At 44.3% G+C, this 27,397-nt stretch overlaps 6 protein-coding genes across 13 annotated transcripts in view; 3 read left to right on the top strand and 3 right to left on the bottom strand.

The window, feature by feature from the left end:
• The first annotated feature begins 1,194 nt into the window (after positions 1-1,194).
• On the top strand, positions 1,195-9,289 carry adam17a (ADAM metallopeptidase domain 17a). 2 transcript variants are annotated; one of them, XM_057058208.1, is made up of 20 exons: positions 1,195-1,446; positions 1,642-1,774; positions 2,416-2,549; positions 2,800-2,888; positions 3,032-3,221; positions 4,007-4,134; positions 4,290-4,376; positions 4,503-4,622; positions 4,757-4,901; positions 4,982-5,073; positions 5,161-5,313; positions 5,508-5,707; positions 5,796-5,899; positions 5,998-6,132; positions 6,210-6,340; positions 6,418-6,496; positions 6,575-6,663; positions 6,779-6,838; positions 7,083-7,119; positions 7,885-9,289. In XM_057058208.1, exons 1-20 carry the CDS (start codon positions 1,329-1,331, stop codon positions 8,268-8,270), a joined length of 2,610 nt encoding a protein of 869 aa, XP_056914188.1. In that variant the 5' UTR covers positions 1,195-1,328; the 3' UTR covers positions 8,271-9,289. The 2 variants fall into 2 exon arrangements, with proteins under 2 accessions (XP_056914188.1, XP_056914189.1); XM_057058209.1 differs by lacking the exon at positions 7,083-7,119 and having other exon boundaries at positions 1,196-1,446.
• A 61-nt stretch (positions 9,290-9,350) lies between these two features.
• On the bottom strand, positions 9,351-11,179 carry iah1 (isoamyl acetate hydrolyzing esterase 1 (putative)). 2 transcript variants are annotated; one of them, XM_057058213.1, is made up of 6 exons: positions 11,041-11,179; positions 10,525-10,577; positions 10,272-10,423; positions 10,006-10,167; positions 9,800-9,921; positions 9,351-9,575 (listed from the first exon to the last, which is right to left on the bottom strand). In XM_057058213.1, exons 1-6 carry the CDS (start codon positions 11,059-11,061, stop codon positions 9,399-9,401), a joined length of 687 nt encoding a protein of 228 aa, XP_056914193.1. In that variant the 5' UTR covers positions 11,062-11,179; the 3' UTR covers positions 9,351-9,398. The 2 variants fall into 2 exon arrangements, with proteins under 2 accessions (XP_056914193.1, XP_056914192.1); XM_057058212.1 differs by lacking the exon at positions 11,041-11,179 and adding an exon at positions 10,690-10,967.
• Positions 11,088-12,528, top strand: LOC130539697 (dnaJ homolog subfamily C member 30, mitochondrial-like). The gene has a single exon (XM_057058211.1). It carries the CDS (start codon positions 11,088-11,090, stop codon positions 12,087-12,089), a length of 1,002 nt encoding a protein of 333 aa, XP_056914191.1. The 3' UTR covers positions 12,090-12,528.
• On the bottom strand, positions 12,384-17,119 carry LOC130539695 (cleavage and polyadenylation specificity factor subunit 3). The gene is made up of 18 exons (XM_057058210.1): positions 16,911-17,119; positions 16,769-16,832; positions 16,485-16,582; positions 16,260-16,388; positions 16,000-16,177; positions 15,842-15,931; positions 15,609-15,759; positions 15,307-15,482; positions 15,073-15,231; positions 14,853-14,999; positions 14,201-14,353; positions 13,992-14,100; positions 13,828-13,926; positions 13,657-13,751; positions 13,440-13,527; positions 13,290-13,356; positions 13,115-13,211; positions 12,384-13,029 (listed from the first exon to the last, which is right to left on the bottom strand). The coding sequence occupies exons 1-18, from the start codon at positions 16,979-16,981 to the stop codon at positions 12,925-12,927; spliced, it is 2,076 nt and encodes a 691-aa protein (XP_056914190.1). The 5' UTR covers positions 16,982-17,119; the 3' UTR covers positions 12,384-12,924.
• A 116-nt stretch (positions 17,120-17,235) lies between these two features.
• Positions 17,236-19,759, top strand: itgb1bp1 (integrin beta 1 binding protein 1). 3 transcript variants are annotated; one of them, XM_057058217.1, is made up of 7 exons: positions 17,237-17,391; positions 18,151-18,273; positions 18,356-18,434; positions 18,507-18,637; positions 18,710-18,802; positions 18,877-19,026; positions 19,099-19,759. In XM_057058217.1, exons 2-7 carry the CDS (start codon positions 18,202-18,204, stop codon positions 19,168-19,170), a joined length of 597 nt encoding a protein of 198 aa, XP_056914197.1. In that variant the 5' UTR covers positions 17,237-17,391; positions 18,151-18,201; the 3' UTR covers positions 19,171-19,759. The 3 variants fall into 3 exon arrangements, with proteins under 3 accessions (XP_056914195.1, XP_056914197.1, XP_056914196.1); XM_057058215.1 differs by having other exon boundaries at positions 17,236-17,391; positions 18,356-18,637; XM_057058216.1 differs by lacking the exon at positions 17,237-17,391 and adding an exon at positions 17,429-17,583 and having other exon boundaries at positions 18,356-18,637.
• Positions 19,760-19,916: 157 nt separating this feature from the next.
• asap2a (ArfGAP with SH3 domain, ankyrin repeat and PH domain 2a) overlaps positions 19,917-27,397 on the bottom strand; it is a 29,177-nt gene continuing 21,696 nt past the window's right edge. For 2 of the 4 annotated variants that reach the window (XM_057058205.1, XM_057058207.1), the window contains 16 exons: positions 27,139-27,187; positions 26,783-26,949; positions 26,576-26,709; positions 26,304-26,398; positions 25,861-26,050; positions 25,689-25,774; positions 25,446-25,561; positions 24,930-24,997; positions 24,733-24,840; positions 24,324-24,561; positions 23,626-23,778; positions 23,421-23,520; positions 23,154-23,212; positions 22,950-23,029; positions 22,356-22,469; positions 19,917-21,160 (listed from right to left, as the gene is read on the bottom strand). In XM_057058205.1, coding sequence (XP_056914185.1) covers positions 21,086-21,160; positions 22,356-22,469; positions 22,950-23,029; positions 23,154-23,212; positions 23,421-23,520; positions 23,626-23,778; positions 24,324-24,561; positions 24,733-24,840; positions 24,930-24,997; positions 25,446-25,561; positions 25,689-25,774; positions 25,861-26,050; positions 26,304-26,398; positions 26,576-26,709; positions 26,783-26,949; positions 27,139-27,187 — 1,832 coding nt within the window. In that variant the 3' untranslated portion in view covers positions 19,917-21,085. Of the gene's footprint in view, positions 21,161-22,355; positions 22,476-22,949; positions 23,030-23,153; positions 23,213-23,420; positions 23,521-23,625; positions 23,779-24,323; positions 24,562-24,732; positions 24,841-24,929; positions 24,998-25,445; positions 25,562-25,688; positions 25,775-25,860; positions 26,051-26,303; positions 26,399-26,575; positions 26,710-26,782; positions 26,950-27,138; positions 27,188-27,397 lie in introns of all 4 variants that reach the window. The other 2 variants (XM_057058204.1, XM_057058206.1) reach the window with 1 other exon arrangement.

Here is a 27,397-nt window from a genome sequence, read left to right as displayed (position 1 = left end):
TTTTTTCTTGCTTTGCACATTATTGCATGATAATAAATATTGACACAGATTGTGTAAAGTAGAAGTACAACTAGGGTCCGGGCTCAGAACACTATTAAAAAAAACGGTCTAACTATTATAAGTCCAGTATTGATCCGATTCCTTATAAAAGACAAGGGAAACGACATCTGGCAGCAGGGAATATTGATGCGAGAAGCTGAGGATCTGATTGGGCTGCATTAAGCTTCACAGCGCGATCACAAACAGGTAAAAATAGTCCCAGATTTCCGTAATGATTTCAAAAATTATCATTTACTCAAATCTCGACGAAGGTACTACTTCAATGTGTCTCACGTCTCGTATGCAAACTGGACAGCGACGCCACTGAGTGACGTCACACTTCCTGTTTTCTCTTTGGCGCTCTTCCGGTGACCAGATAGGCTCGTGGTCCTGCGCGAACAGATGACGTCACACACGCAGCCCCCTAAACTGTTTTGAATCGCCACAGGTTTAGCTTGGCAATATATACAAGTCACACACGTTTACATTGGCAATATATTGTCGGAAAACGCATATATATCTAGGGTTTGGAAACATAAAAAAAAAAAATCACATATATAATAAAGTGTACAGACGTATACTTTGAGATTATATCGATCAAACCTACTTTTATTGCAAAATAGTTTGCATGCTGTTGGTATGAGAACTGAAAAAAACCTTCTGGATAGAAGGCGACACGTCTTCAAAAGAGAAGAAAAACAGTGCAGTTGGCAAACTACCTTGAATAGTTTGTATGCTGCTTTGAGTATTCAGTACTCTGTAAAAGTAAGTATAAAACCTTTTAGCTGTCGAGCAAATTTAGAAATGAGAAGGATAAAGGACGAAATAATTCAAACGTTATCCAAAATTCAAAAATTTTCCATTAAAGGGCAAATAACTAAAATCAGTCCTTTTATCTAGAGGATTGAAGAGGAAAAAAATGAAATTCCATGTCCATCAATTCGTGTTGCACCCAGACAAAAAATGAATAGGTACCTCAGTTTGTGTATTTATTCTTAATGCCCCTGCAAAATAGTTTGCTCGTTTTTAACGCACCTCCTTCGATCGCTTTTTTGTGTTTCCTTAGTTTCCAAGGTTCCAAACAGTAACCACGGTATAGAAATCACAATACATTACGTCACCTATATGTCGAGTAGCCAATCGCAATACCTGACGTCATCTTTAAGCGCGGTCCTGGAACCAGACCAAATCTGGTCCCGACAGGGTAGCTCCGCTAGCTAATGTCCTAGCATTGTATGTCTAGCCTATTACATCAAATAGTGACATGTTAGCGTTATTATTATGACAAAATGAGCTACATAATAATGAGGAGTATATTATTGATGTCATTTGTAGCTAACTATTGGGTCAATAGTGCTATTAGGTCAAGAAATAAGAGAGAGAGTGACACAGGACACCCAGATTTCGGTTCGTACAAGCTAACAGCGCTAAATCCTTGACATTTAACGATTGCCATATTTTACTACAGAAACACTTGTGTTTATTTGCCACTATCAACCGATACTGACTTAAACTATTATGTCCTAAAGGGGAACATTTTCTGAGTTTATACATTATCCGCGCGGATTTTGTTGGGCTAACATGTCGGTACATCTCTTCCAGATGTTTTGAATTCCATCCTATCAGATTATGAAGTGTTGCCATTGTCAGGACTCCAGATGCATTCCGTAAGGAAGAGAGAAATCCGCACCCAGTCCCACCTGGAACGTTTGGTGAGCTTCACGGCCCTGCAAAGGTACAGAAACTGACAGCACACCTTATTCAGTCACTTCTTGTCCTAAGGGATAGACTTACATCTTCTTGAAACAAAATGATTTATATATCCTGTCTGTTTTGGTCAACATGCATTTATGTAGTCCTGGGGAACTAGTTACACATTAACATAAACCCCTCCATAAAAAATAAGACCCTCAGAGAGCGCAGACCTCTGCAACTCATTTCTACATCCATTACACCCCTAGTGAGCTCCTCGGCTTTGATGTTTGGAAGGTCAAAGTTTGTCTGGAATGTTGAACATCACCAAAATTTATCCAGCTCTTTCTTGGTCCGCTATCAACATTTTGTGAAAATTTCATTAAAATGTGTTTATAGCTTTTTGAGTTATAACAGCCACACAGACAATTGGCTGGGGTCACACAACCTCCTTGGCAGAAATGATAAGAAATGCGTTCAGTAAAACAGACTAGAGTCTGTGGAATCAGGAAATGCTTTAGGCGGCTTGGAAAATTACATTTTTGATACAATGGCTGCACAAAATTGGCGTTTCTTTGGATTTGGCCCTAATTCTGTTATAATCAATATGTTGTTTGTTTAGATTGAAATTGTCAGAACCCTGATGACAAATTCAACCATTTTTACTTTCTCTGTTCTTTAAAGACATTTCCAACTTTACTTGACTACTAACACTGGCCTTTTCACGGAAGACTTCAAAGCTGTGTTTCGAGATAAATATGGAAGAGAAAACAAGTATGATGTTCAACTGCAGAACTATTTCACCGGACACCTCATTGGTACGTAAATGACAGGCTCATAACTTTGCAGTATTTTTTTTTTTTATGTTATGAGTTATATCTTTTGAATGCAAAACAAACAAAAAATAAGAAAAAAATCAAACGTTTGTCTAAGAAATGATAGACATCAAGCTATTTGCCTCTTTTGTCATATTTTAGCATTTTGTGTAATGTTGCAGTTTTTGAATCTGTGCTACTAACTTTATGCAGTTCTGTTGGTGTTCAACAAGTATTTTTTATGTATTTACAGGAGAGGAGAATTCACGTGTGCAAGCACACATAGATAGAGATGAGTTTTCTGCTCACATCCTAACCGATGAAGTGGAATACAATGTGGAGGTAACAATCAGCACATTGTCTTATCCATTGTGAGATATGTTTCCCCCTTCTTGTATAGTGCCTTTTTACATTTGTTTTATTTATGTTATCCTTATCTGCATCCTCCATTGACTACTCGGGATCTCTTTTCTCTGCCTGTCCAGCCCCTGTGGAGGTTTACAGACTCCCAGATCGATAGCGGGTTACTGGTTTATCGCTCAGAAGATATCAGGAATTTGAGCCGCCTTGCTTCACCAAAAGTTTGTGGTTACATAAAGGAAGAACCCAGAGATCTGCTGCCAGAGTCGGCCAGGACGGAATGGGATAGACAGCAGGCTGGGGATCAGGAAAATGGTGAGTGTTCCCTCTTTTCCTTCACAACGAGGCTAAAATATCCGAAACGTGTAACCCGTAATGCACATATGCGAAATGTGGAGGAGGCTGAAGTGTATGTACAGTATGTTTCAGGAGTTATAGATCATGAAACATATGTAGCCTTGTTCTAACCCTGTTTGTAGATGGTAAAGAACAGATAGTGTAGGAGGATAAGAAAAGCATTAGTTGGAGTGAAAGAAGGAGGAAAGCTGTAGTAGCACAAAGGAGGTGGGTGTGAATTATTGTAACAGTCACTTTAATAAAGGCCTTTTTATTACAAAAGTGCAGCTCAAGTTATGTTCGAACAGTCTGCTGACAAGTGGGTATTATCTAACCCCCGAGAACGTTTGAGGTTTTTTTGCTGTGTTGGAAATGTGAAGTATGTATCAGCTCAATATGTGAGAGGAAATCTAAAATACCCTTCGAGCTGCTGGCAAAAGCACTCTTTGGAGACATTTGTTGTGATGATTTTTATGGAGGTGGCATTAAAATTCATGTAACCTTTGCTTACCCGACTTGTGAGTCGTCACCCACCACCCACACACATTACTGAATGGTGCACAGGCAAGTGAGTACAAAAGGAAATATTATTTTATTGCTAAAGTGTAAAACAACAGAATGTTGTTTTTTGATTTTTGTTTTTAGGTTGTGTCAGTTTTGTGTTTTCCTCTCCGAAAGAATGATTTAATTAATGAGACACATTCTACTTTTAGGATGGAGAAGAATTTTTCTTTTTATTAGCTGTTGCTGTGTCTTCATCACAGGCCACCGAAGAGAGAAGAGGCAGACTCACGACCACAGGAAGAACACTTGTCCACTGCTACTGGTCGCCGATTATCGCTTCTTTCAACACATGGGCCGCGGACAAGAGAGCATCACGCTCAACTACCTGGTCTGTCTGGTTTCATGCTACCTATAAATGCTAGTTTTGATAGATAGAGTTGCTTTCTAATTGGGCAAATTGTTGGAAATGTGGTTTCTCGTGTATATATCTAACTATACTTGTGTTCTGTGGGGCAATGATGTGATGTTTTTCTTTGCTTTCAGATTGAGCTCATCGATAGAGTTGATGATATTTATAGAAACACAACTTGGGATGATGAATTCACAGGATACGGGGTCCAAATCAATCAGGTGTGTGTGCGTCTGTGTTTGTGTGTGTGTGTGGAGCAGCTTTATATCTCACTCACATGTGTGTTCATTGCAAATTCTTTATATAAGGTTCTCTGTGGTAACCTCTTATTACCATTGTGTTCTCAGATTATCATCAACAAGGATCCCACCGAGGCTCCCTCTGGCCGTTCAGGCTGGGTCCATTACAACATGGAGAACAGCCCCGTGCCAGGAAAAGAGGTGTGGGATGTGAAGAGACTGTTGGAGGTAGGAAAGTGAGAAAGATTTGTAGGCGGTTGGAGGAGCTGAAAGGTTTATTTTGAGTAACCAAACAAAGCAAAATGTGCATTGATTGAGTCAGTGTAGAAAAGATCATTTAATGCTCTCCCTGTATCCTGCAGCAATTTAGCTCAGACATAGCTGACAATGCATCCACGGTGTGTCTGGCCCACCTGTTCACCTACCAGGACTTTGATCAGGGCACACTGGGGCTGGCTTATGTAGCCCCCTCCAAACCTCAAGCACTGGGCGGACTCTGCCCAAAACGTAAGAACTGACCACACAGATCACACTGTTGGGATAAGTGCTGAAATCAGTTGATCTTGCTGTTTTGTTTGATTTGGCAGCGTACTATCCTTCTCACTCCGCGAAAAAGCCCAGTTATCTGAACACAGGCCTGACCAGCACCAAGAACTATGGCAAAACCATCCTTACAAAGGTCTGTTTGGCCCCCTTCTTCACGTCACAAATCAAATTTCTACAGCGAATGAGAAAGAATAAGCAAATTTGGTCTGCTTATGTCCAGGAGGCAGATTTGGTGACAACACATGAGCTGGGTCATAATTTTGGAGCGGAGCACGACCCTGACAACATTGCTTATTGTGCTCCCAGTGATGACCAAGGGGGCAAGTTTGTCATGTACCCCATTGCTGTGAGTGGCGACCACGTCAACAACAAGGTAAAAACATGCAGTTTAATGATGATGTAGCTCTTTCTGCTTTTGATACGAGCTCCTCTGTAGCTACTAACTACAGATTTGCTGTGCCACCGAATAGCTGTGCGAAAGTTGAAATGCTCTGTGTGGCACACCCATCAAACTGTCAAGCACGGCTCTAACTTCCTGCTCTACTTGCTTGGCTTTTCACCCCGCAGCGATTCTCCAACTGCAGCAAGATATCTGTGGGGAAGACTTTGCGCTTCAAGGCTCCTGTGTGCTTCAAGGAGAGGAACAGTAAAGTATGTGGGAACTCCAGAGTGGAGGATGGGGAGGAGTGCGACCCAGGGCTCCTGCACCTCAACGACGACCCCTGCTGCACATCTGACTGCAAATTCAAAAAGCGTGCGCAGTGCAGGTACGAAATTCAACAATTAGGTGAAATTTGATTGTTTACCCTCGGCGTGAGAATCCCATACAAGTCACACACGTGTTCTTTACTGCAGTGACAGAAACAGCCCTTGCTGTAGGAATTGCAAGTTTAAAAAGGCAGGAACAAAGTGTCAGGAAGCCATCAGCGCTACCTGCAAAGGCACATCATCCTGCACAGGTGCGCCCCCTTCAGGATGAACTCGAGCATTGCATCGAACGTTGCCAGACGATGGAGCCCTATTGATGAGCTGACATTGCTTCTTTTTTGCATGTTAGGCAACAGCAGTCACTGTCCTCCCCCTTCCAACGCCGTGGACAACACAATCTGTGTGGATAATGGCCGTTGTCACAACGGGGAGTGCAACCCTTTCTGCGAGGCCACACAGAACCTTCGGTCCTGTGCTTGCAACGGTAAAATAAGGAAGGTTCGACGTCTAGATTGTCGATGTTTCCCTGGGCTTTAAACTAACCACGTGAGCTCTTTGCAGAGACGGAGGACTCCTGTAAAGTGTGCTGCAGGGGAAAAGATGGCACCTGCACTCCTTTCATCCTGAACAATGGCAGTTTTCTCTTCCTCCGCAAAGGCAAACCCTGCACCGTGGGCTTCTGCGACGAGGGCGTGCGTTGGCTGATTAACCTCTGTTCAAGAATTGAAGGTAATGACTAATTTGGCACCGTCTGATCATTTTTCAACAGGGGAAGTGCATGAAGCAGGTCCAAGATGTGATTGAACGGTTGTGGGATTTCATTGATAAACTGGACATTAACACATTTGGTGAGTTATTTAAAGAGTAAGAATCCACTAGCATGAGAAAACTAGTCCTTTTTCTAAGCACCCCCTCTTCTTCCCTAGGGAAATTCTTGGCCGATAACATCGTGGGATCTGTGGTGGTGTTTTCGCTCATCTTCTGGATTCCTCTCAGTATCCTGGTCCACTGTGTGGTGAGGACCTGCTGCATGTCATCACTGATATCTTCATCTGTAGCCCTTTCCCATCCGTAACCAGAGTGATATTTATAATTTGGCTGACACTGGTCTTTTTTCTTCCTCCCTCTAGGACAAAAAACTTGACAAGCAGTACGAGGAGAACAAAAAGTGCTTTTTCCACCCTCCGAGTGTAAGTGTCCCAGCTGTTAAAGCCGTCACGCACGTGCACTAGCCTTGCTGCCAAACTAACCAAACTAATACTCATTACTTTTGACAGCTGCCACTAGTAATCAATTAATCTTGCCGGCTCTAAATTGGCTTGAAAGTCTTAAAAACAGGGGGAAGAGCGGGACTAGAATGAGTTCAAGCTCTAAATGACCTGTCCCATCACTCTTTGCCTTGGCCCCCCCTTTTCATTCTCATTGGAACTGCAGCAGATGGTGGAAATATGTAGTAGACCTCCTGCCATAGGTGAGTGCGTGTGCTCCGGTTTCGTGTTGCTCCATGATGGTGCATGGTTGGCAGCCCACGTCCGGGATACTCCTGCAGTCACTTACTCCTTGATGTAATCACTCAGCTGTTGGCGTGTTGCCAGCTCTCAGAAATGACCGAGAGGCGCAAGTGCAAAATCAAGCTGACACTTTAATGTGGCTGAGGACTCGTGTGCACGTGTGTCCTGCACACCTGCAGAAATTACTTCAAGAAAGCAAGATGGCTCTTGGGGAGTATTCGTTGAGAACTGATCAGGTTGCACCTTGTTGTCATTTGTGGATCTGATATAACGTGTCAACTTTTAAGTTTGCATCCACTGCTGTCGAGAGCCACAAAATCAACACATTTTCGTCCGTTAGGTGGTTCATTTTATTTATTTCCTTTGGTTTTCTTTCTGTTTGTTTCTAGCGTGTTAAGTTTATTTTGATTGGGTACATTCCAAAAAAGGAGAGGTCTCCTCTCAGAAAGGCTTCAGCTAAAACGGACCTCTCTTGTGGCAGAGAAAAAGCACAGGATTAACAGCCCAGCACGTGTATCAGGGCACATTTACTTTCCTAGCTTAAGCTTTTGAAACTTAAAGACACAAATTGCTACTGTCACTTCAGCCGGGTGCTTTTTTCTGCTGCACACATGATCATGATGAGATGAGATGGTCTAAATTTAGCAGAACAGAGTAAAAATTGGAATGTTCCCACTAGTCACAGAGGTCTGTTAGGTCTTTCAACCTTTCTCTCTGCTTTTCAGAGTCAAGAAATGCTGTGCAACCTCGAGTCGGCGTCCGTGCGCATCGTCAAGCCTCCTCAGCCTCACTCCTCCTGCGCCGGCCGGATGGCGCTCTCCTCCCTGCCCCCGCAGCAGAGCCAGGCCAGAGTCAACCCCACGGCCGGCAGCAGTACCCAGGCCCTCGGCCAGAACTGCGGCTCCACCCCGGACAGCGCAGGGGGGCTGCGTATGGCCACCATTCAGGAGGACACCAGCAGCGACTCTCACCTCGGCGAGGAGGGCCTGTCAGGCGATTTCACAACCGCAGGAGCCTGCTCGTCGGCTACGAAATCCTCCTACGAGGATCTGACCGAACAGAAACGACCAGCCAGGGACCGGCGGCGCCTGAAAAGGCAGGAATGCATTGACACTAAAGAGACCGAGTGTTAAATGCCACAGCCGGCGTGTTTTTAGGGAACACACAACTGCTTTTTTGTTTTTAATCACAAATCACATGCAAACCTGAAGGGCGAGTGTTGAAGGCTCAATGTGTCTTATCTTATATAATTGGCCTCTGTGTTAAAAACTACTTATATGTTAAAGTTAGGCAGGTAGATGTGGGTCCTGGAGTTACTGTAGACCAAATTTGTTCCCCAACAGGACCCTCACCACGTGTCAATCAGTCAGCACTTGCACAGAACAAAGCTGGTTTTAAAGGCCTTCAGAAGTTAAGTGGGTGGTTTTAATTGGCTGTTTCTGTATTTTAAGACTCTGAAATAGCAACACAAACAAACACTTAGATCATTTCTTTTCTTTAGTAGCAGAGTTTGGGCTCTTTGGCAAGAAATGATTTCTGAATATGCACATTATTGTTCTGTCCAAGGACTATAATCCTGATATTTATCTGTAACTGTGTTGATGAAATGTGAGAAAAGATGATCTGCTTGTGCTCAAAGACCCATCTAAGCAGTTTGTTATCGCGTTTTTTAATGTTATTGATGTCATAGAAGTAAACATTTTGTTTCACGTTATAACGTGGTGAATTTTGGGTTTTGATACGAGTGTCAGAACAGCACTTAAAGTATTTTAAAACAACACTGGAAGAGTTTAAAGAAAGCAGTGTTCCATTAGTATAACTCTCTTCTTTGATGATTTTGTGCAGACGATTTGTTCAAGTTAGCCATCTAGGACAGATGCACTTCTTTGGTTCAGTCGTCACTCTCAGCTTCAAACTTGGTGCCTTTTATCTTTTTTGTGCCTTGATGCTCTGAAATGACCTTCTGAAGTCACAAAATCCTGTTCTTTGTCCATTTTAAATGTCACCATTGTTGCCTGTGAAAACTGTTACATGTGTCATTGTTTATTCTTTATGTTGCTATGCATAACCCTGCTCATGAAAGTTTCTTATGTGCATCTCAAAATAAAAATCTTTGTATTTTGAACAAAAGTGCACTCCTATTATTCAACAGATACAAATTCAAGTGATTTGCTTGTTTGCAGCAGGAAAGTTTTGCATTGCTATTTTTTATTTAAAGTATAAAAACAGGAAGTAGAATTCATTGGGTAGAGAGGAGGCTGCTCTCAGGGCTCTTGGGATCCACATCTCCCCAGTAGGGTAAAATAAAGGGCAAATGGGCCACTCGACTTTCCAGGAGCCTCCACAGATGCTGGGCCACAAACTGATTTCCCCTTTGTGAGAGATGGAGTCCATCAGAGAGGTAGATCGTGTAGTCCTGCAGAGCAGAGAGCAGCCTTACAGACAAAAATCATGACCTAATGGTTTAAAAAAACAAACAGCAGATGCTATTGATACTAATATGGATTTCATGTAGGAAAGAGTTAAAGGTGTTGATGCTCATGTTTGCTTGTAATATCAAGAGTCAAGAACTTGACTGGGTTAAAAATGAGCTGGAATTAACACATTCTTTCCTCTTCAAGCAGTTATATATGTGCTCACCTGACCGTCTTTCTGCATCAGTGACCAGAGGTCCAGCACATCTGTGCCACACTGAGCAGCAGCCTGCACGCACGCCTGGGCGTACTGCCCTGCCACCGAGTTTAGCCGGTTGAGGGAACATCCTGAAAGAGACCAGGAGAATCACCCCGATGCCTGGAAACCTGGAACGTGAGTGGGACATAACTTTGGAGAGGAATAGATGCTACCTTTCAGGATGCACTCTTTTTCCCAGGCAGGCTCATGAACAGGCGGAGGGGTGATGAAGATCACCCTGTCAGCTGGCACGCCTGCCGAGGCCAGAAATCTGGTGATCTCCCTCAGGTTCTCTGAGTACTCCTGCACCGGGACGTGTTGTTGGGGGTTTTTATCTGTGCAACAGCAACAGAAAAGTTGTGTATCTTATTATAAAACTACCTATGTGTAAAGATGAATTCAGTGATCCGGGACAGGAAATCTCTGTACTGAACTGTACCTTCCAGAGAACAGTCATTGGCTCCAAAAAACACAGTAACAGCAGCTATATCGGTGTCTGCTGAGTTCTGGCTGCTGATCAGGCGAGGTAGGAGTATTTTGGCCCATCTGGAGTTATATCCTGAAAGTCCTCTGTTCACCACATCGCATTTTCTGAAGACAAAACTTTGATTTAGGTGCGGGCAATCTCCAAAGTTCGAAAACCGGTAAAGTCATAAAGTACAAGCGTGTTTGAGAAAATATTCACTAGTCACCTTGCGAGTTTGTCAGCAATTTCTGCTCCCCAGCCATTCGCTTGAAACGAAAACTGAAAGATACGAGCCACATTTATCGCTGCAGCATGCTAACAGCTGGAAATCTAAAGGAATAACTGTGCAGTACATAAAATGCAGTAAAATATATAGCTATGCGTTTCTGACCTGTGTTATGGAGTCCCCAAATAAAATGACTTTAGGCCAAATGACTGTATTAAATTTTGACATCTTGAATTAAAGTGAACCAAAGGTGACACTTTTTGAACAGGCACATTTACGGTAGTCTAAACACCGTCCAATCCGGCTTGACCATTGTGGCAAAACATTAAAAGTGTGAATTAATCTTGATGTAGACATTTACTTCCAAGCCATCTGGGTTATGTATTGAGGATAATAAATCTATGCTTAGTTTATAGTATGCGCGATATTCCCTTTAAAATATGGGAACTGTGTGCTTAGGATACGTTCTCAATTCCCACCACTTGGTGGCGCTGCAGTTAAACGCCCCCACCTCACCTTTGCGGAAATGCATTTCATTTATTTCCTCCTCTCTTCCTCTAAATATGGCGGCCGTCGGGCAACGTATTGGACGGGGCTCTTGCGGGTTTGGACACAAGATTCGTCACAGTGACCTTCAAAACAAGCAACGTAATAGTTTACTGCACGCGTCCCCTTTGTTCGCGAAGTATCGGTTGCGTGGTTTTGAAAACTTCGGACTGCGTGTCGTCGGAAATGTGGCCGAAAGAAAGACCGCAGGAGGTTTACAGGAAGGTTGCGCAGTGCTTGCTTTAACGCCGTTGTTTGTTTACACCAACGAGGGGCGGAAAATTAGAAAAGGCACCCAAAATGAAGACTGCCTTGTACGCCCCAAAGACCGCACATCCACAGAAAACATCCCGGATTGCAAAATTGAAAATAACTTTTCTTGGTATCGCGTCAGGAGTCAGAGGACTTTCTGCACTCCCAGATCTACTCAATTACTGCTGAGCCAAATGAGAGCTTACAGCGACTATGGACCTCAGGCCGAACCTCTATTTAAAAGTAAAACCGGCTACTATGACATTCTGGAGGTTACCCCTGCTTCTACTCAGGCCCAGATAAAAACTGCATATTACAAGCAGTCCTTCCTGTTCCACCCGGACAGAAACGCCGGCAGCGACGCAGCCACTGCCCGCTTCTCTGAGATCAGCGAGGCATACACCGTGCTGGGGAACAAGACCCTGAGGAAGAAGTACGACCGAGGACTGCTGGGGCTGTCGGACCTCGCCGGAACAGCCCGGGCTTCTGGGAAAGACAGTGCGGGGAGCGGCGCGAAGCAGCCGGGGACGAGCCGCCGGTCTGTGATGGAGCCAGGCGACCAAAAAAAGATGTTCGACGAGTTTTTCAAGTCCCACTATCACGAACAGCTGCGAAGAGAGAAAGAACTCCGAGGCCGAAGAGAAGAGTTTTTGAAAAAGCAGACGGAGTCGTTTGAGGAGAAGAAGAGCGACTGGATGGTGGAGATGGGTATTGCAGTCATGATAGTCGTAACTGCGGGGTTATTGTTGAACTTGAGAAGCAGATGAAAGATGCGCCACGGAAATGACTTTAAAGGTCAAAGTTAATCAAGTTCCACATGCTTAAGCCTTAACACTAGCCATGTGTGGAGGGAAACTAAAATTTAACGCATCGTTGTTCACTTAAAGTCAGTGAACCTCAGTGCAAGTGTGCAATATTTGGAGTTGCTAATATGACTCCACAGTTTGAAATGAGCATCTCCATATAGTTATATTTATAAGTTATGGTGAGTTTGTGTGGTATCATTCTGAGATTTCTTTCAATGCCAAGAAAGATGCTGCTGCCGATGTAAAACAGATATATAAACTCTGGCTTTTATAAAGCCATCAGTATTGTATTTTTGTTAACATTAAGTCTTAACGGTGTGATGTTCAGATGGTTGAACTAAATTATAGCTGAAAATCTAACCAAGTTAAATTAAAGGCCTGTCAGAGCCTGTACAACCAACTGCTGCTTAAAGTTCTTGTCACATAACAGCGATTTAACACTTTGCACATCATACATAAGAACAAATAAGAAATAGCTGCATTTAGAAATTCACAGTGCACATTCAAATAAATCACAACATCCTAAAATATATACAGAAAACAGTAAAACCTTAAAACACTAATGTAAACACAACACCAACATTTAAAATAACATAAACAGATGTTAGTTTTTTCACACAGCAGATTCTGTTTGCTTTTACAAAACAGGTACGGGACCCTACACCAGACAGACCTAATCTCAGTGCGTTGATGTGTCCAGCTAATCTGAGATTTAGGTTAATGTGATCTGTGGTTCTAGATGAGCTGCTTCAAAGATCACAACCTAATTACGAGTCCCTCAGTCCTGCCTCCGTGGTCAGATGGCGGGATTGAGAGCATCGTAGAGCCTCTGCACTGCCAGATCCACCATCTCTCTCAGGGAGTCGTCCTCTGTTCCTTCATCATCCACGTAGCAAACGCTCTGATCAGGATGACACCAAAGAGAAATCCTTAAAATAGCAAAAAACAACCGTGATCGCACACAAACAGCCACTTCAGCTCCTCACCCTCGTGTCCAGGCTGATAAGAATCGTCCTCCCATCCACCGTGACCGAGACGTTTTTGTCGTCAGTGAGCTGCACACACTCCTCTCCAAACATTTCCCTGCAGTCAGACAGCGAGATGGTTCAAAAACACTCACTCAAACATTCCATATGAGTAGATGTGGCTTAGAATACCTACTGTAACATGACTCCCAGCCGTGCTTGGAAAACAGTAATGTCCATTATGGCATTCTGTGTCTCCATGACTACAAACAAATCGTGGGGGGAAAAATTCAGAAAAGATTATTATACAGTAAGGAATCTACATGGCACATGAACAGAAACAGACCTTTCAGGGCTTTTGGGTTTGATTGGACCTCCAGCACTACGGTGGCGATGGCGTCTGCGTACATGTCATTGATAGGGTTTGCGATCCACTGAAATAAAAGGGAAGAGTGAGGTGTGACAGGCTGCTCCCACTAGGGGGAGACATTTTGCAGGCGTGGGTAAACTCGAACAGAACTAAATTCCGAACCACCCCTGGGTACCCGGATCCTATCGCTCACCTCCAGCAGCACCATTCCAACCTCGTGGATCAGAGTGACGCTTTTAAAAACCTTCAAAGTGTTCTTCTCGGTTCCGTCCAGCTCCTCCACATCACCTTAAACAAAAGAAGAAAGCATCAGTGTGAAGGAGAAACAGAGAGCTGGTGCCAGCCTGAGCGGAGGAAGCCTTACCAGTGAGGTTCCGGAGGTGACAGACGAGCAGTGAGTACGGCCCTGTGAAGGGGATGGCCTGGGACTGTTTCACCGTGCTCATGGCCAGTTCTGTGTATGCTGCAAGACAAGCACTTTTGATGTAAATCTGTCAGTATAGCCCTGATACCCAAAATATGACTCACTAGAAAGGTCAGAAGGGTTGAGGATGTGATAGTTGAAGTTCTTCTTCACCAGAATGCCTGACACCCTTTGGCCCTGAACACACTTATTATCAGCCAGAGAGCCCATCACCTGAGAGAGGATGAGACGTTTGTGTCAAACATGCACAAAACTCATTTGGATCCTTGCAAATGCAGCTGACAGGAATTTACAGACACTGGATTTTAATGACCTTGGCCAGTTTCTCTCCTCTGAAGTTGAGAGTGACGGCTTCTGTATTGCGTGGGTTGTGGACTTCGATGTGAACCTGGTCATTATCCTCATATTCCCTGATGAGCGCAGCCTTCAGACGGGCCATCTCATTCTGCTCCCCGTGGACCAGGATCTGAGGAGGAAATGCTTGTTTTCAGGCTGATACTCATTTAAACTTGAATCAATTTGGTTCTTCTGCCCTGGTTCAGTTTGTGGCAGTATTTGGTCCTAAACTGGCTCATTAAGGGGAGTATTAGCCCATCTGGCCCCCAATACTGTGGACCCAGCTTCCTGCCCAGGTACGGGAGGCTGACTCCCTCTCTACTTTGAAGAATAGACTTAAAACCTTCCTCTTTTAGAAAGCTTATAGTCAGTATTCTGTAGTTAGTCATTATTCTAGTCACACTACTTCTCATTCCATCTTAGCTATGCTGCCATAGGCCGAGGCTGCTTCCTCTGCCTCCCTGTATTAATCTACAGGTATCACAGACCCCAAGGAGAAACCATGTGTTTGGTCTTCTTCCAGGTTTCCTTTTTTTATAAGGCCACTGCTGCTTGTTGGGGGTCAGGCTCTGGGACAATTCTGCTGTAACAGAAGCTGGATAGATAAGATGATTTGAACTGAATCCTACCACGTGTGGTGGTTTGAGAGCTCTGATGAACTCGCTGGTCTGCTGGTAGTCAGTGTGGGCTGAGAACGAGATGTAATCCACTGACATTTTCAGCTGCAGCTTCTGCCCTGACATGGTGGTGATCTCCTCTGGTTCTGACATGATGTGCTGAAGGAACAAAACAAGGATCAATCACGGCGCCGCAAAAATGCAATTCCTTCATTTCGTTTGGTAGCCTGACCTTTGCCAGGGTTCCCTCTACACAGTATCCAGCAATGATCACTCCGTTCCTCTTGTCGGTGCACCAGCTCTCAAAGAGCTCTCTGGACAGGCCGCTCTGCATCATTCCAGGAGATGCCATGACCACGCTTGGACCGATGTCATCAAAGTGATCCATGCTCTGGACAAAACCAACACATTCCCTAAGGATAACCCGGGCCACGAATCCCTGTGACTGCGGTGCGGCTCAACTCACCTTGAGATTGCTGATGTGCTTGAAGACAAAAGGGTTGTTAATGTTGATGGCCTTGCGTATCTTGTCGTTCATAGCGTTGACGTAGGTCTGGTACACAGCCATGCACTTCTTGGCCAGGGATGAGGCGTAGTAGATGGGGATGTCATGCAGCTCTGGGTGGTTCTGCCAGTACTCATCTGCAGGACAGTAAAACACTCTTAAGAAACTGGAGTGGCGTCAACAGAACATCTTTAAGCAAAGGAACCAAAAGAAGAGCTTCAGGACAAGAAGGTAGGTTTAGATTTAGAGTCATGATGTTTTACCCAGGATAAGCAGCAGTTCCTGAGCCCGTCCCAGGGCAAACACGGGGATTAAACAGCGACCTTCCCTGTTGACGATGTCATGGACCGTGTTGCAGAACCGAGCCTCCCGCTCCTCCCTCTTCTCGTGGATATGGGTGCCATAGGTCGACTCCTGTCAACAGATGGCAGCAATTAGCTCACAATCCATTTAAGACATCCCAGAAGGGTTTGTTGTAAGGTGTCATCTGGCCTACTATGATTAAGATGTCAGGTTTGACACTGGGAATCTCAGCCGCCATCAGATGTCTGTCTTCCTGCCGTGAGAAGTCTCCTGTGTACAGCAGCTGCAAATAAGAAACTGAATCAACAGGGAAGCTTGCTAAAGGTTAAAAGGAAAAATCAGGAGAATTACCTTGACTCCAGCTATTTCGATCATGAACATAGCAGCCCCCAGCACATGGCCAGCATGGTAACACCAGAACTTTATCCCAGCCACTTCCCTGACCTCATGGAAATTAATGGTCTCAATCTTATCCATACTCTCCTCCAGGTCAGTCTCAGCATACAGCATTTCATCAGCAGAAATATTGCTGCAACGAAACAAACCCGTTTATCTAATGTATGTTATGTGTTCTTATCTTGAAGGAATTTTGTATGGCGACGTCTTCCAACCTGACTTTTACATAGTCTGACAGTAGCCAGCGGTAGATGGCCTTTGTGGCGTGGGTCATGAAGGTTCTCCCTTTAAAACTGGTCTTCTGAAGGAACCATGGGAGAGCTCCACAGTGATCCAAATGGAAACTTTATAAATCAATGATAAATGACAAGAAAATCACAAGAGATTACACCCCAGAGAGCAAATATTTAAATTAATTTATTCATTTAAATTTTGATTACTGGCTGATGAGCAGCAGATCAATCTCAGCTGGGTCAATCAAGTCTATGTACGGGAGTGCATCCATTCCCTCCAACCCAGGGTGGATGCCACAGTCCAGCTGCCAGAAAATAGATTTTATTAGGTCTTTTCTACAGGAGCTTTGCTCTAGACCAAATCTCTGTTAAAGGATTAATGAATAAGTAATATTTTGAATACTTAAATCTAGACTGACATGCATTTTACTGTCACATTCGGTTACACTCTAATTTATAATTTCTAATAAAATAAAGACAAAAATATTTACCATGATTTTCCTCCCTTTGAACTCTAGGATGATGCATGACCTCCCAACCTCTTGACCAGCACCCCTTTATTAACATAAAAATGTAATTTGGTATATCAAAGAAGCAGTATATATAAAATATTAATAAATCCTTATAACTCACAGTGGACGAATAAGAAGCTGGTCGCTTTCCTCTGCAGGTACATTAACATCTATTTTGCGTTTTGTTGACATATCTTAGAAAAAAAATATCCAGACAGGATTGTGACAATAATAGTGAAATAAATAATAAAAATCAGCAAATATACCCATCCATTCCGACTAGCGTTCAATGAATGAACAACGACCACTTAAATTTAGCGTCACACTTCCGGCGTTGTGTCAAAATACCGTCGACAAGAATCTTAAAGGTTAAGAAGTGTTCCGGTGTGGTTTTTGCGGTTGACAATTCTCATGAGTAAATATGCTAATATAAACTATTAAACATAGAAAACTCTTGAATAAATATCCAACAATAATAAATACAATAACTAGAAGCTCCTCAGCTTGGTTTTAAATTTGCAAGATGATTTTATTCGTTACGTCTCCTTTAAGTGCCGTTGGGTGTAGGCTGTGAAACTAAAAGGCGAAAGAGCGAACTGGAGGTAAATAGAACGCTTCCTTCTTAAAAAACCTTGTAAATTAATTAGATTTTCCTTCAAACGGTGCATAGAGACGGCTGCTGACAGAGCATATGTGACGATAACGCTAGGCTAACTCTCCTGATCGAAGCTTTTGTGTTCGCCCGTTTCAAACTGCCCAATTTTAAACTCTAGTGTGAAAGCTGCCGTTTTAAGGTGAAGCAACATCTAATAGTTTTATCAATACTTTTGTATTTGTTTAGATAACGGGCGATGGAAAGCCTTGTTTTAGCGCTTCCTGTTGCCGAATAGGCAGGTGAAAGTAAAAAGTGATGAATAAGTTCAGGGTAACGTGTTGTCTCGGTTGGTTCATTTTAAAACCAGGATGCAGGTCAGAGTCCTGCAGCCACCATGGTAGTTTGAGATACTGTTACAAAGGCAGGTGGAAAGGATAAACAGACTGTAAATTTATCTGCTGTCCATTTGCAACTCAATAGAGTCCCTCTAACTCTTTGTGTGTTCACTTGCTGTTGTGTTACTGTCATATCATGCAATACTGTCAAATGGTTCTCTGCATGACAAAATGTGGCGAATGCATCAAACCATCCCACGCACTCTTGTTGTAAATGATCGCATAATTCACGCGTCCTGTATTATTCATGCAAAAGTATATGAATTAAACTTTGAATGATTAATTATAGTGTAGTAACAACTGTACTCGTGCAAAGGTTATCTGTGCTGAGGCTAAAAACTCTGGGTTGTGGTGCGTTAAACACTCTTCAGGTCGCAGAGGTCCGGAGAGGGGATGCAACCTGTGGTTCGTCATGGTGAACAATGTTCCGGAAAGTGAAAAAGCGCCACAGCAGCAGCAGTTCCCAGAGCAGTGAGATCAGTACTAAAAGCAAAGTAAAACACACGTTTGACTCTACTTCTCTGCTGTTTGTTTTGGACCAAGTCAACGACCACCCTTGTTTTTGAATGCTTGTAGTCTGTGGACTCCAGTTTGGGAGGCCTGTCCAGGTCCAGCACAGTCGCCAGTCTTGACACAGACTCCACCAAGAGTTCCGGTCAGTTTCCTTTAGTCCCTCATCACCTAAACGCCTCCTTTTCTTATCTGTTTATCCACCTTGTCACCGTAGGCAACAACTCGTCTGAAGCGTGTGCTGAGTTCCGGGTGAGGTATGTGGGAGCGATTGAGAAGTTGGAGTTTAACATGAGCAAGACCCTCCAGGAGCCTCTGGACCTCATCGGCTACATCGATGCGGCTCAGGTGAGAAGCCACAGGAGCGAATCGATGGTGTCGCGTTAAAAAAGATGCTGGAAAATCTTTTTGGCTTCACAGCAAGATGGGAAGTTGCCTTTTGTTCCCGGAGACAGAGAGATGATCCTGGGGGTGTCCAAGTATGGCGTCAAAGTGGCCTCACTGGACCAATGTGTGAGTGGAACCTCATTGTATTTTACACTTTAACCTGCTGTCTTTGACCTTGTCTGATTTGCTGTTGTGACCAGGACGTGCTGCATAGGCACCCTTTGTACCTGATTGTGCGCATGTTGTGTTACGATGACGGCTTGGGCGCAGGAAAGAACCTCCTGGCTCTCAAGACCACGGACGCCCAGCAGGAAGGGTGCAGTATCTGGGTGTATCAGTGCAGCAGCTCGGTGAGGATAAACTCCACCGTGAGCGATGCGATGTGTCATTATGTCAAAACACTGTTGTTTTCTTTATTTCAGGAGCAGGCTCAGTCCATCTGCAAGGTCCTGTCGGCTTCCTTTGACTGCGCTCTGTCCTTGGACAAGTCCTGATGGTCAGAGAAGAGGAGGAGATCTGAGGAGACTGATGAAACAACTGCTAATGACAGCAACAGGCTCAACGTTTCCTGTTCTTCACCTGTATGAGCACAAAGGATGGAAGTGAGGGAGAAAAGGGGGACTTTCCTGAAGCCAATGGAAGAACAGAGGCTTTCACATCATATTTAATGTAAATTATGGCTCTTAATGGTACAGAAGGGTAACGAGAAACCAGAGAGTACACAACTTTCTTTCAAGTGTTCTGGTACACTTGAAAGTACTTAATCAGAACTGTAACCCACAAATTAAACTCCTTCATTTGTGGTGTTCATTCACTTCCGTTTTTTAAAATCATGTTGTAGATTTATGCTGTACCAAAAGCTTGAAGTGTTCTGATTTGATACCACACATTTGTGGTTTTCAGTATTTAATAATACAGTTCATTAGACTCCCTGAAACAATGGTAAAAACCTTTCTGGTACTAAGATCAATGTGTTTACAATGTTTGATTTTAATTTCAAAAGTTGGTTGAAAAATGTGACATAAAGGTACGAATGAGAAGAAGCCTTTGGTGTTTTTACACATTAAAGCATTATTTCTCCTGTTTGCTGCAGTTTTATTTCCAAAAGTGTATTAAAACTCGCACAGGCATCAAACCCCCCACAGAGGGCGCCATTGTTACAATGATGTCAAAGAGTCCAATTTAAACACCGCATTTCACTATGAGAAAAATAATCCCATTAAAGGAACTCAAACAATCGTATCTTTAATATTTTATTATTTCCAGCTGTTTTCCCATTTACTGTACAACAGGTAAGAGCCAATGTAGTAACCAACAAACAATTAAATTTATTCTTCCCAGTTTTGAGTGAGCAGCCGAGCGTTTATCAGCTCATCGACCGCAGCATTGAGACATGTATGGGTTCTTTTCTTTACATTTAAATATAAACACAACCAAACTATGTACACAAATAGTTTCTCAAATCTTCCAATTTCCAGTGAGTTTATGTGACGAAGAAAGAGGATCAACTCTGACCTGCACGTCACATTTTCATTCACAAATCCACCGAAGGGTTTCAGATCAAATGCCTCAATAAAAATACGAACAGAACCACAGTTGCTCTGCAACTAAAACTGAAGGTGACTGGCATCAAAAGGCTGTAGTTTGTTTCATGACACCATGGAGAAACTTGTCTTTAGACGCTGGAGGATCAGAGATGCAGGAGGGATCCTGGCTGGGGGGGAAGATCATGAAATCAGATTCTCTGTTGATGACACACACTCACTCTCAGTCCTCTGATGAGGCAGGCGACGGGTTTATGCAGACAGGATGAAGGACTGCTGCACCCATCTTACCTGAACCTGCATCTGTTACTGTGAGTGTGTGTGTGGAAGCGCTCAGCGGAGATGGGAACTGGTTCACAGCTGCATCTCGTGCTTATGAGAAAAATGAGCTACAGGAAGTGGCAGGAGCAGCATATTCACATAGGTTCCCGGCTAACATTAGCACCAATAAGAAGACCTCAGCACTGGAGGGCTACAATGAGAAGCAGGGAGGCGTTTAGAGCAGCTCACACATGGAGGCGCAACAAGGATGAAGAAGAAGTTCACATTTGGAGTCGATGGGAGGCTAAAACGCGCTTGCAGTGGAGAGAAATGATGAAATACTGTACATATACCCTTCATGGTGTCACGTGTTGTGACGGGGATAAAGATGAGAAAAGTGCATTTATTGTTAGAGGTCGTTCACTACAATCATCATTTAGAGCTTTGAGTCTTGATCAGGAACATTAACAGCAAGCATCCAAAGGCCACGTCGACAGGCTTTGGACGCCAATAAGACAATTTCAGGGGTGCAGCGATGCTGCGATGTCAGCAGCGATGGGAGGGCCAACAGGTGGGGGGGGGGGGGCAGACGATGAGGGACCACTTAGTCAGCGATGAATTGCACAAACGTCACCGGGAAAGCCCCTCGTCTCATCGGCTCGCCTTCGATGTGGCCCAGCTGTGAAAGAAAAAGGTGAGAGTCGAGGAGAGGTGGAATGATATGAATGAAAAAAAAGTAATCTAATTACTTACATACGAGACTAAAATGAACCTAAACACAAAATCTGAATCGTTATTGAAAGAGTCAATATCGATCAATAGAGCAAAAGCTGATTTTTCATTGAATATCTGCTAAGATATTATTTATAAAGCTGCTTCTACCCGATTAATTTCTGTGTATTTTGCACAATTTCAGAAATCATTAGGAAATTTAGTTTTTTTTTTAATTTGATGTAAATCTATTTTCAAAAATCATCATGACCATCTATCCTAACTAAACACAGAACACAAGTGTGAGCTATGAGACTAATCCACCATTAAGACCTTCGTCATATTAAACAGGATTTGCCGTTTTTCTCTGTTGTTATTTACTTCTTTCCTCTCACCCAGACAACAACATGGAAACACGTCTGCCAGTCAGCTTAGCTGGAACACCACAGGAAGTGCTCGCCTGACTGAAGTCAACATTAGTTTCACATGACTGCCAGGAAGTAGCAGCATATCATGTTTGTAACACCCATGATTGAAAAGCTAAGCTAATAAGCCATAAACAAATCTACTAGTTTCCGCACAGCCTAAAAAGGACATCCAAGTTTTTGTGTGGACCAGAGGAAGAGACAAATAACAAGAAAAAGTCAGCTATCCTTTTAATTAATATGACATCACTACATATTACCTTGGCTGACACAGAAGACGTATAATGTCCATTTAAGTAATTTCTAACGCCTTCTACACCTGAAAATAAGAAAGCTTGTTTCTGCATGTCTTGAAAGCCTAAACATAAGCAGGATATTGTGGAAAGAGACATAACTAAGTTTAAACCTAAAGTACAGCAAATACAAATCCATTAAAATATCTGAAATCATCTGACGACCGTCACACATGAGCTTATTCTCTGCTTCAGTTCATCATAATACTTCAAATAGTGACCTCAGAGGGCCGGATGGGGACAGAGTGAATAAATACAGCCATTTTTCTGCAGCTGGTTGGCATCTAAAGAGGGGACTTCACAGAGGAAGCAGCAGCTTTTTTGTTGCGGTCGGAAAAAGAGCATCGGCCAGTGTGAGGTCATGCCGCGGCTCCATGGTTACGCAGCCAGAGAGGAGGTGGACCGCGCTTTGCTGAAGTATCACCAACAGACTGTTAATACTGACCCACCACTCCTGGTCCTCCTCTCCATCCACCACGATCACCTCACCCTCGGTGAACGTCAGCTCGTCCGGGTTGTCGGCCACACAGTTGTAGATGGCTTTCACTCGCTTCGGTTTCTGTTTCTGGAAAAACAAGAGACGGTGACGCCCAACTTTGGGTACCGACACTTTTGCGTTCCACAAATATCATTGTTTTGGGTTTTTTTTGACAGTGGCAGGAACCTGGGGGATCAGAAAGGCCACCAGAGTAGGAAACCAGAACCCTTAGCTCTGCGCACTTAGAGTAGATTTAGACAGTTAATGTTATTTTGTCATCCAGGCCTGAAGGTGGCGCTGTTGGATAGTTTTAGGGCTAAAGCTATAGAAACGTGCAGGAAGTTAAGAGTTTAGAGCTAAATGCTTTGTTTCAATTATAAAATCAGCTATAGATTAAAAATGCACAGGCTTGATCTTGGCTCATTTCTGAATAGAAACTGAACACCTCAGTCTGTGGTGTCTAAAAAGGAGACTGGTTGTGGATTAAACCTTTAAATCAACAGTCAGAGGATCAACGCAACAGACTAATAAACAGTCATGAGAAGAGGAAGAGGAACTCACATAGAAGGCCTTCCTCATCATGGGTGCTGGCGGCAGAGACTGACCTATGGAGTTCTGGGGGCACCCTGGCACTTCCTTAGCTGGAACAGGAAGTGGAAATGACATCACCACAACAACAGAGGGAAGAGGAGCCGACAGATAATAAAACAATCTGACAGCATCTCACTGGGCACTGGACACTTTCAACAGATCGGCCGCACTAACCTTGTCGTTCGATGGACTGTGTTCTGTTTAGATTTCCTCTGTTGAAGCTTTTATCGTTGCTGAAACGTAAAAGGACACAAGAGTTTCAAAGCAGCAGTCGGAAGCAGTGAACTCCTCGGATGTATGACGGCATCGTCAGCCCCAAGCTGGATAAAAACAGCACCACTCTGGCTGCAGAGGAATGTGACCGTTCTGCTCAACAGCCACCGTGCAGCTTCGTGTGTGACATTAGAGGACAACAGGAACCTTGAAAAAAACTGCCCTTACCCAGCAGGAGATTTGGGCGGCACCACCCTGGAGCCGCCTTGGCTCGACTTGGACTGTATATTCATGCCATCCATCTTTGCCACAGGAGCAGGACCCAGACCTGGAACACAGAGGTGGAAATTCCTACTGGATCCCTTTTCACCTTGTCAGGTGTCAGAAAGCAAAATGAGAGCTAATTCTGTGTGACAGAGGACGGGTCCCGTACCTCCAGTTGAAATCAGTCTTATAGGCGGAACCGGTGGGTGCATGTTGGGCGGGTCTGAAGATGACCTCTGCCGGCCCATCGCGTCTAAAGAACCGGGCTTCCAGCTGCCGGATGCTGGAGACTGGCCCATCCCCCCGAGGCCAGATAACTGGACTGAGAGAGAGAAACAGAAGAGTTATTAAGACCAAACTGTGTCCGCATTACAAGGCTGGATGTTTCCATCTGACTGTAATTGGAAGGGACAGTTAATGGGGAGAGGGAATGTACGGAGCGTCACGCTGCAGAGAAGCGAGCTGAGCCACAGGACCAGAGACTCATCCTCTGCTCTGCTGGCAGATCTCCAGACGGCCACTAATGATATTAAAGTCTGACTGGGGGGGGGGGGGGGGGGGTCACAAGACAGCTCGCCTTCAAAGCTATAATCAAGTTTTTAAAGCCACGTCAACAGAAAAGAGTCCTGTCTAATGATGCTGCACTTTTAAGCTGCGATTTAATTTGTGCCTAATCAATTTAGGACAAAAGAGTTTTCCAGGTTAAAAGGTTAAAGATCCGACAGAATCGGATGCACAGGACAGATCTGTAAAACGTGGAGTCCTTGGAGGACACCTTCGCTAAATCCCACCGCCCCAGGGCAACAACTCAGGTCAGGATCATGGGACACATGATTTTAATCCCGCTTCCCTTCTTCCGTTGCTTACCCAGATTCCTGGGGGGGAGGGGCGGTGCCGCCGGGCTGCCCGGCTGCTGTGGGCCGCTGCTGAGGATGGTGCCGTAGGTCTCGTTGTTGACCAGGCTGGGCATGAAGGCGCGCTGCTTGTCCTTCATGAGGCCGGCAGCGTCGCGGCCTGCAGAGCCCAGACTGGAGTGGTGGTGGTGGGAGTTGTTACTGGGGGTGTAGCAGCTGACGGGCCGCTCGTCTCTGCGAAGTGGGCTGGGCTGGAAAGTTGGGAGTTTGGTCTTAAATGTTAAAAATCTACAGATTGAGCATTTCTTGTATTGATTCAATTGGGAGACAATGGTCCTTGAACACCCATTTTCCTGACAATACACTAATTTTCATGTCCAGCTTTTTTAAGACTTTTCCCACCCCCCCCCCATATCTTTTACCTTCTCGTCCAAATCTTCATCACTTTCATCCAAGTCTTCATGCTGCAGGCACCATTCATACTCCACATGGACGTGGGCGTTGAATTTCCCCGCCAGCGCCTGGTTCAACTGTGAATAAAACACAAAAAAAGACATTTCTTCGATGGTTTCGGGACACAAATGTGGGTATCAGTGAAGTTAAAACACGGGGAGCTCACCAGTTCCTCACACTGTACATGTTTGAGCCTCCGTGCAATATCCAGTGGTGTCTCCCCGGCCTCATTAGCTGCAGGAAAAAGAAAACAAACATCAGAAACATGTAATTACTGTCGTAACCTCATGTATAAATACGCAGCCCGTTCAATTTCCTCCCATTTAAATTAAACAGAAGAAATGTGTAATTAGACAGTTTCCCACAGTGAAGAGCTTTGGATTCTCCCTGTCCTCTCCGACTGTAGATAAGTGTTGTGACAGAATTACCATGGAGTGCTGGTAAAGGCCACACCTCTGAAAACCCAGTGTGTTTGTGTCTCTGTGTGTGTGTGTGTGTGTGTGTGTGTGTGTGTGTGTGTGTGTGTGTGTGTGTGTTTGAGACTGCGTGGATGTTTTCCACCATTTTAATGTTCGTTCTGACATAAAAGTCCCTAACAGAGTAGTTTAAAAGCACAGCTACTGAGAATGACGATTCCAGAGAGGTTCAGTGAACGCACCACGGCTGGACCAAGTTTCCTTACCGATGTCTATGGAGGCCTTCCCCCGCAGGAGCAGCTTCAGACACTCGCTGTTGTCGGTCAGGCAGCAGTAGTGCAGCGCCGTGCTGCCTTTTACTGTCTGCTTATCCAAATTCAAGCTGCAGAAAATCACGTACAAATTGTTACATTTCCACAAGGGAGCCCCCAGTTTACCCTGGATAACTTTGCAAGTAGGCGACTTGAACAACAGTCACTTCTGTTGTTCCTGCTTTCAACTTTGTTTACCTGTTCTGAGTGAGGAAGTCGACGATGTGCAGAGATGTTCTATCCACCAGCCTGACAGCCAGATGAAGGGCCGTTTCCCCGTGTTCCTGAAACAGAAAGCAGTAACACCTCTGAGGATATGAGACGATGGCGTGAAGGCGCAGAGCAGGAAAGACACAATCTCTGCACTGACGTGTCCGTTTGCCAGAGGTATGGGCTCCATCAGGTCCACTCCCTCGGCGTAAACTTGGATGAGGGAGAAGATGTCCCGAGCCTTCACTGCGTCGCACAGCGTGTGGAGCCTGGAGGTCGTGTCGGGACACTTCTTCCGAGCAAATCTCTTTTCAGTGTACTTGGCGGTGATGAAATCTTTCCTCGCCTGCCTGGTGGAAGATGTGCAGTATTTTCATTTGTAGTCTCAAATTAAAAAGATGTGATTGTAGCTCGTGGCAAGTTTAAATATTTGGTTTGATCTGCAAAATTCAACATGAATTTGACTGTATTGTACAGAGTATTGTGCTCCATCCAACAGAGTAGGGTTTGGATGTGCCCATACAATGGTCGCTGCTGTGCTGTGGCAGAGTGTAACATGATGCTGGTAAGTGAGAGGGAATGAAGATTTCAGGGGTAACTTACATATCGCTGGCCGGGTTGGGTTTCACCACATTTTCAGCACTTAAACAAGCCTCCATGATTTCATTAAAGCCTGCATTCCCCACGTTCTTGGCCAGCTGTGGAGCACACACACACACACAACACACACACATCAATTCCACCTTGGGCTTCTACTAGGATGCTGCACTGATTTTAAACTGGAAATACCAAATCCGAAAACTATGAAAATGTATATTCCTACAACCAAAGGTCATTCAAATTTATAAAACAGAAATGACCAATTAGTGATTTACCAAGAGCTCTGAGGTGCTGAGTACATCCAGAGTCAGAGACTGGATCCTGGAGTAGTGGACTCCCAGCTCCCTGTGGATCCCTGAACATTCAATGCAGGTGAGAATTCCCAGGTTGGTGGACAGCCACGTTGGGTCTGAGAGAGAAAAAGATGGTAACAAATGCTGGGACTAGCTTAGTTAGCATCCTGATCTCATGCTGCCACTCACTGGGTGCACCGCAGTCACAGCACACATCGTTTCCCGTCATCCTCTTCACCTCCACCAGGATCGCCTTGGTGAGTTCCTGAACGATGTTGTTCTCGCCAACATGCTGGTCTCCTTTAAAGGCCTGATTCAGGGCCTCCTCCTTACTGTTCTGAAGCACCGAGATCCAGCTTAAAAATGAGAGCATCACAAAGTAAACGCTGGTCAACAGTTTGGTGGAAGAAGGCAAAAATTGAGTAAGAAAGGATGGGAGTCAGCCTGGGTGTGAGGTAGGAAGCGTGTAGAAAGTGGTCGGGGTGGTAAACAGGATGCACTTAGCACAGAAGTGTACACGCAGAGAGGAAGGAACGGGCACTCACATCTGACAGTCTTGGTCATCCTCAGCCTGAAAATGATACGTTCTGTCGTCTGTAACAAAAACAAACAATGGAGAAAGAGAATATGGGTGAACAAGAGAAATAGGATACATAGAGAGTCCCACAAGGAGCTTTGAAAACTTTGTTTCCTTTGTCCGATAACGCACAACTACGCAACACAAGAACTACTTTTACATCTGTTTATAAAATGAAACCAAGCAGTTGATTAGCTTCTCCAACATGATGCTAACATCTGTCAGGA

The sequence above is a fragment of the Takifugu flavidus genome, chromosome 16 (assembly GCF_003711565.1).
Source record: "Takifugu flavidus isolate HTHZ2018 chromosome 16, ASM371156v2, whole genome shotgun sequence".
NCBI classification, from domain to species: Eukaryota; Metazoa; Chordata; class Actinopteri; order Tetraodontiformes; family Tetraodontidae; genus Takifugu; species Takifugu flavidus.
This window is presented reverse-complemented; position numbering and strand designations above follow the sequence as displayed.

Excerpts from the sequence above, each read along its gene's own strand:
- adam17a (XM_057058208.1), top strand. The coding sequence starts at position 1,329 with ATGAGCTACATAATAATGAGGAGTATATTATTGATGTCATTTGTAGCT. Across the intron at positions 4,902-4,981 it reads GGGCGGACTCTGCCCAAAAC|CGTACTATCCTTCTCACTCC; the intron begins GTAAGAACTGAC and ends TTGATTTGGCAG. Across the intron at positions 6,133-6,209 it reads TCGGTCCTGTGCTTGCAACG|AGACGGAGGACTCCTGTAAA; the intron begins GTAAAATAAGGA and ends AGCTCTTTGCAG.
- iah1 (XM_057058212.1), bottom strand. The coding sequence starts at position 10,752 with ATGTCAAAATTTAATACAGTCATTTGGCCTAAAGTCATTTTATTTGGG. Across the intron at positions 10,424-10,524 it reads ATTGCTGACAAACTCGCAAG|AAAATGCGATGTGGTGAACA; the intron begins GTGACTAGTGAA and ends TTTTGTCTTCAG. Across the intron at positions 10,168-10,271 it reads CAATGACTGTTCTCTGGAAG|ATAAAAACCCCCAACAACAC; the intron begins GTACAGTTCAGT and ends GCTGTTGCACAG.
- LOC130539697 (XM_057058211.1), top strand. The coding sequence starts at position 11,088 with ATGGCGGCCGTCGGGCAACGTATTGGACGGGGCTCTTGCGGGTTTGGA.
- LOC130539695 (XM_057058210.1), bottom strand. The coding sequence starts at position 16,981 with ATGTCAACAAAACGCAAAATAGATGTTAATGTACCTGCAGAGGAAAGC. Across the intron at positions 15,483-15,608 it reads GGAACTGCTGCTTATCCTGG|ATGAGTACTGGCAGAACCAC; the intron begins GTAAAACATCAT and ends ACTGTCCTGCAG. Across the intron at positions 15,000-15,072 it reads TAGAGGGAACCCTGGCAAAG|CACATCATGTCAGAACCAGA; the intron begins GTCAGGCTACCA and ends TTGTTCCTTCAG.
- itgb1bp1 (XM_057058215.1), top strand. The coding sequence starts at position 18,202 with ATGTTCCGGAAAGTGAAAAAGCGCCACAGCAGCAGCAGTTCCCAGAGC. Across the intron at positions 18,803-18,876 it reads TGGCCTCACTGGACCAATGT|GACGTGCTGCATAGGCACCC; the intron begins GTGAGTGGAACC and ends TGTTGTGACCAG. Across the intron at positions 19,027-19,098 it reads TGTATCAGTGCAGCAGCTCG|GAGCAGGCTCAGTCCATCTG; the intron begins GTGAGGATAAAC and ends TCTTTATTTCAG.